This window comes from Triticum urartu, chromosome 6A (genome assembly GCF_056163025.1).
Source record: "Triticum urartu cultivar PI428250 chromosome 6A, HENAU_Tu73, whole genome shotgun sequence".
NCBI lineage: Eukaryota > Viridiplantae > Streptophyta > Magnoliopsida > Poales > Poaceae > Triticum > Triticum urartu.
This window is the reverse complement of record NC_141878.1, coordinates 410,079,238-410,084,474: the sequence shown is the minus strand read 5'-3', so window position 1 is coordinate 410,084,474 and position 5,237 is coordinate 410,079,238. Positions and strand designations below refer to the sequence as shown.

General features: G+C 41.0%; 1 protein-coding gene and 1 pseudogene across 1 annotated transcript; one reads left to right on the top strand and one right to left on the bottom strand.

The window, feature by feature from the left end:
• The first annotated feature begins 378 nt into the window (after nt 1-378).
• On the top strand, nt 379-2,131 carry LOC147965457 (uncharacterized; annotated as a pseudogene).
• Nucleotides 2,132-2,964: 833 nt separating this feature from the next.
• Nucleotides 2,965-3,589, bottom strand: LOC147965456 (uncharacterized). The gene is made up of 2 exons (XM_087530468.1): nt 3,371-3,589; nt 2,965-3,270 (listed from the first exon to the last, which is right to left on the bottom strand). Exons 1-2 carry the CDS (start codon nt 3,587-3,589, stop codon nt 2,965-2,967), a joined length of 525 nt encoding a protein of 174 aa, XP_087386594.1.
• Between the last annotated feature and the right edge of the window lie 1,648 nt (nt 3,590-5,237).

The following is a 5,237-nucleotide window of genomic DNA, read 5'->3' as shown; positions in this document are numbered from 1 at the left end:
TGAGGATTACTCATATGATGAAGATTCTGATGGACAAGTGGTGAGGAGGAAGAGTCAGTTTCCTAGATACAATAATGACACAGAGATTCCACACTTCAGCTTGACAATGGTGTTCAGAAGCAAGAACCAGTTGGTGAAAGCACTAAAGAGATATGGCATTGCATTCAATTTTTCAAGTCTGAGTCAGATAGAGTTAGGGCCAAGTGTGGATGGCCTGGTTGCCCTTGGCTGCTTTATGCTGCCAAAACCTCAAGAACCAGTAGGTTCCAGATCATTACCTTCAATGATGAGCACCATTGTGCACAGAATAGAGAAAACAAATTAGTGACTGCAAAAGTAATTGCCCAGAGGTATGAGCATTTTATTGTAGCAAATCCAATGTGGAAGATTGAGAGCATGAAGGCAACAGTGCTTCAGGACATGTTTGCAGATGTGTCCACTTCTAAGTGCAAGCATGCAAAGAAGATTGTGATGGACAAGTTAAAGGCAGGCATGAAAAATGAGTACACAAGGGTATTTGATTACCAGTTGGAGTTACTTAGAAGTAATCCTGGCAGCACAGTTGCAGTGTGTTTGGATCCTACCAACAAAGTGCAAAATGTTTTTCAAAGCTTTTATGTGTGCTTCAATGCTTTGAAATTGGGATTCAAGGCTGGCTGCAGGAAAGTAATAGGCTTAGATGGTTGTTTTTTCAAAGGAGCAGTGAAGGGAGAGCTGTTGTGTGCCATTGCCAGAGATTCCAATAACCAAATGTATCCAGTGGCTTGGGCAGTTGTTGAGCAGGAAACAAAAGAGAGCTGGAAGTGGTTTGTTGTCTTGCTTATCAAGGATCTAGACATTAACAATAATGGAGCTGGCTGGGTCTTCATTTCTGAATAGCAAAAGGGTTTGATTAATGCCATGAGGGATTATCTGCCAAATGCAGAGCACAGGCAGTGTGCTAGACATATCTATGCCAATTGGAGGAAGAAGCATAGTGCACATGAATGGCAGAAAAAATTCTGGGCAGTGGCCAAAGCATCTAACAGACAAGATTTCAACTACTACAAAGCAAAGCTAGCACAAGAAACACCAGAGGGTGCAAAGGATATCATGAACACAGAGCCAGGACACCGGGCAAGAGCATTTTTTGCAGTTGGTTCTTTCTGTGAGTCAGTTGACAACAACTTGTGTGAATCTTTCAATCATGCCATCATTGAAGCAAGGTTCTATCCCTTAATCTCAATGCAAGAGAAGATCAGAAAGAAAATTCTAGCTAGAATTCAGGACAAAGGGAGAAAGGAGCAAGGTTTCATGGGAAAATATGTCCAAGCACATTTAAGAAGTTGAAGAGCAGCATAGCAAGGACACAGTTCATGGAGGTGATCTGGAATGGCAAAGATGGCTTTGAAGTGAAATTATTAACTGGAAGAAAAAGGCAGTACACAGTCAGCCTTGACAATAGGACTTTCTCATGTGGTTATTTTCAGTTATCTGGTCTCCCATGCTCTCATGCAATCACTGCTATCTACAAGTGTGGAAAGAAAGTGGAAGATTATATTGCTCCTTGTTACTTTTTTTATACCTTCAACAAAATATATGAGCATTGTTTAGAGCCAGTAGAAGGTGAAGAAATGTGGCCAATTTCTGAGAAGCCTAGGCCTGAAGCTCCAGACTATGTCAATGTAAGAATGCCAGGCAGGCCAAAGAAGAATGACAGGAGGAGGGAAGAGACTGAGAAACCTAAGCCTGCCAACAAAATGAGCAAGCATGGCACTGTAATTACTTGCTCACTCTACAATACTCCTGGCCACAACAAGGGAGGTTGCAAGAAAAACCCAGAGAGAGGCAAGAAGAGGAATGCACATCTTGTAAGGACTACCAAAAAAGCAAGGCATCATAGGTAATTCAACATGATTTCTAGGGATTTTAATTTAGTTCATGCAACTTAGCATGATTTGTACTGATATAAATTCAGTTATTGCAATTTAAGATGAGTTGTACTGACATAAATTCAGTTATTGCAATTTAAGATGACTTGTACTGACATAAATTCAGTTCTTGCAATTTAAGATGATTTCTATTGATTTTAATTCAGTTCTTGCAATTTAAGATGATTTCTATTGATTTTAATTCAGTTCTTGCAACTTAAGATGATTTATATTGATTTTAATTTAGTTCTTGCAATTTAAGATGATTTCTACTGACTTGTAGCATCCTGGAGCAAGTGCAACAGCAAGTGCAAGTGCAGCTGGTGCCCAAGCAAGATCAAGTGCACCTCCTGCCCCCCCAAGCTACATCATTTGCAATAGCAAGAGGTAGTGCAGCTAGTGCCCAAGCAAGATCAAGTGCAGTAGCTACTGGCCCAGCAAGAACATCCACATTTAAGCCTCCAAGAAAGTCATCTACAAGTTCACAAGCTGGGCCATCTACTGGGACACATGGTGGTTCCACAAAGAAGAGGAAGAGAGCCCCTGCATCTTCAATACCAAGCTTTAAGTACTTTACTGCTAGTGGCAATGTGTAATCTTGCCTACTTTCTAGTGTTGCAAACATTAAGGCTGTGTTGCAACTGGAATCTTTTGTTATAATCCAGTGTACTGTTGCAAACCTGAAAGTGCACCAACTTTTGTAACCTTTGCAAACATGGATTTGATGTTGCACATGCTATCTACTTATGAAGCCAGAGATATTTGCTTTAATTCTTGATGTCAGCTACTATGTACCTATGATCCTATCTATTTCATTTAGTTATCTATTTACAATGCCAGCAAAATTTCAGTTCCAATTGACAGAAATTGCATACATTCCAAATGGCAGAAAATATACCAGTCAAATTGACAGAATTATATGGCTTGATTTTCATTGACTGCCAGAACACATGTTCATACATAACAACCCATATCACAAATTCCATTACAATCCATTGCATACTAACTTCAAAATGACTATAGTACATACTAACTTCACTTGCCAAACTGACATTCAGTACACTAGCATTTTCCCAACAACTACACCTACCACAAAGACAATGAAAACCATCACCACATTCATATATTTCCCCTTCATTGCTTCCAGTTCTGCATTCCTCTCCTTTAACTCAAGCTCAAGAGCCATAACCCTTGATGCTTCATGTCCAGGCATAGGCACATTTGGGCACTCATCTTCAGTCTGAACCACACATCTTTGACCCTTCAACCTCCACACCTCATCTCTCAAATCTCCAATCAAGTCACTAAAATACTGGGGCACAGGATCATCATGCCATTCTACATAGCCACATCCACCTTGCTATTCAACAAAAATGAGGCAAGAACAAGAAATCAATCAATTTCAGACAAACCAACAAATGAGCAGAAAAAAGGATATGAGCACTCAAATCTTGGCTCACCATTGCATCTACGCACGCATAGTACCTCCTGCTAGGATTTTGACGGCTCCATGAGATCCATCTCGGCGCCTTCCGCGGCTGTCTGCAGTGGCACAACTTCGGCGGCTCGTACGCCATTGGATTCTCCCTGTAAGCGACCGGAGACCTCGAATCCGTGTCCCTCCTTCCACTGGCGCAACGGAAGCCGGGGGCGGAAGAAGCCCCAGAAGTCCACGACATCGCGGCGCCACTGCTCTGCGCCCCTGCCGCCGTCGTGCTCTGCGCCCCGTCGCCCCTGCCGCCGCTAACCCTAGCTTCTCCCTCCCCAAATTCCCCAATCGAGCTCACCACTTAAGTCAAGGGTAAACCACTGGCTGGCCCACAAGTCAGGTCAATCCTGGTTGACTAATGCCACGTCAGCATTTTTCCCACTAAAACGCTCTCAGGTTCGATTTAGACCAGCATTAATGAGTTCTGAGTGCCAATTTCGGGGATTGTGAGTTGGGGGTTCGATTTAGCTAGTGCCTACGAGTTCAAGGTTTATTTTGCACTTTTTCCTAATATAAAAGTGGATAATAAAGCCCAATATTGCCCAAAATAGTAGATAATATAGCATGGAGCAATCAAAAATTATAGATACGTTGGAGACATATCAAGCATCCCCAAGCTTAATTCCTGCTCGTCCTCGAGTAGGTAAATGATAAAAAAGATAATTTTTGATGTGGAATGCTAGTTGGCATAATTTCAATGTAATTCTTCTTACTTGTGATATGAATATTCAGATCCATAAGATTCAAGATAAAAGTTCATATTGACATAAAAATAATAATACTTCAAGCATACTAACTAAACAATTATGTCTTCTCAAAATAACATGGCCAAAGAAAGTTCATCCCTACAAAATCATATAGTTTAGTCATGCTCCATTTTCGTCACACAAGAATGCTCTCATCATGCACAACCCCGATGACAAGCCAAGCAATTGTTTCATACTTTAGTAATCTCAAACTTATAAACCTTCACGCAATACATGAGCGTGAGCCATGGATATAGCACTATGGGTGGAATAGAATATGATGATGGGGGTTATGTGGAGAATACAAAAAGGAGAAAGTCTCACACCAACGAGGCTAATCAATGAGCTATGGAGATGCCCATCGATTGATGTTGATGCAAGGAATAGGGATTGCCATGCAACGGATGCACTAGATCTATAAATGTATGAAAGCTCATCAAAACAAACTAAGTGGGTGTACATCCAACTTGCTTGCTCACGAAGACCTAGGGCACTTGAGGAGGCCCATCGTTGGAATATACAAGCCAAGTTCTATAATGAAAAGTTCCCACTAGTATATGAAAGTGACAAAACAAGAGACTCTCTATCATGAGGATTATGGTGCTACTTTGAAGCACAAGTGTGGTAAAAGGATAGTAGCATTGCCCCTTTTTTTCTTTTTTTTCTTTTTTTTGGGCCTTCTTTTTTTTCTTTGGCCTTTCTCTTTTTTTGGGACAATGCTCTATTGAATGATGATCATCACACTTCTATTTATTTACAACTCAATACTAGAACAAAGTATGACTCTATATGAATGCCTCCGGCGGTGTACCGGGATATGCAATGAATCAAGAGTGACATGTATGAAAGAATTATGAACGGTGGCTTTGCCACGAATACGATGTCAACTACATGATCATGCTAAGCAATATGACAATGATGATGTGTCATGATGAACGGTATGGTGGAAAGTTGCAAGGAATTATATCTCGGAATGGCTATGGAAATGCCATAATAGGTAGGTATGGTGGCTGTTTTGAGGAAGATATAAGGAGGTTTATGTGTGAAAGAGCGTATCATATCACAGGGTTTGGATGCACCGGCGAAGTTTGC

Bases quoted from the DNA above. Each gene is read 5' to 3' on its own strand.
- LOC147965456 (XM_087530468.1), bottom strand. From the start codon at position 3,589: ATGTCGTGGACTTCTGGGGCTTCTTCCGCCCCCGGCTTCCGTTGCGCC. The intron at 3,271-3,370 runs GTGAGCCAAGAT...TTTGTTGAATAG, and splicing joins ATGCGTGCGTAGATGCAATG to CAAGGTGGATGTGGCTATGT.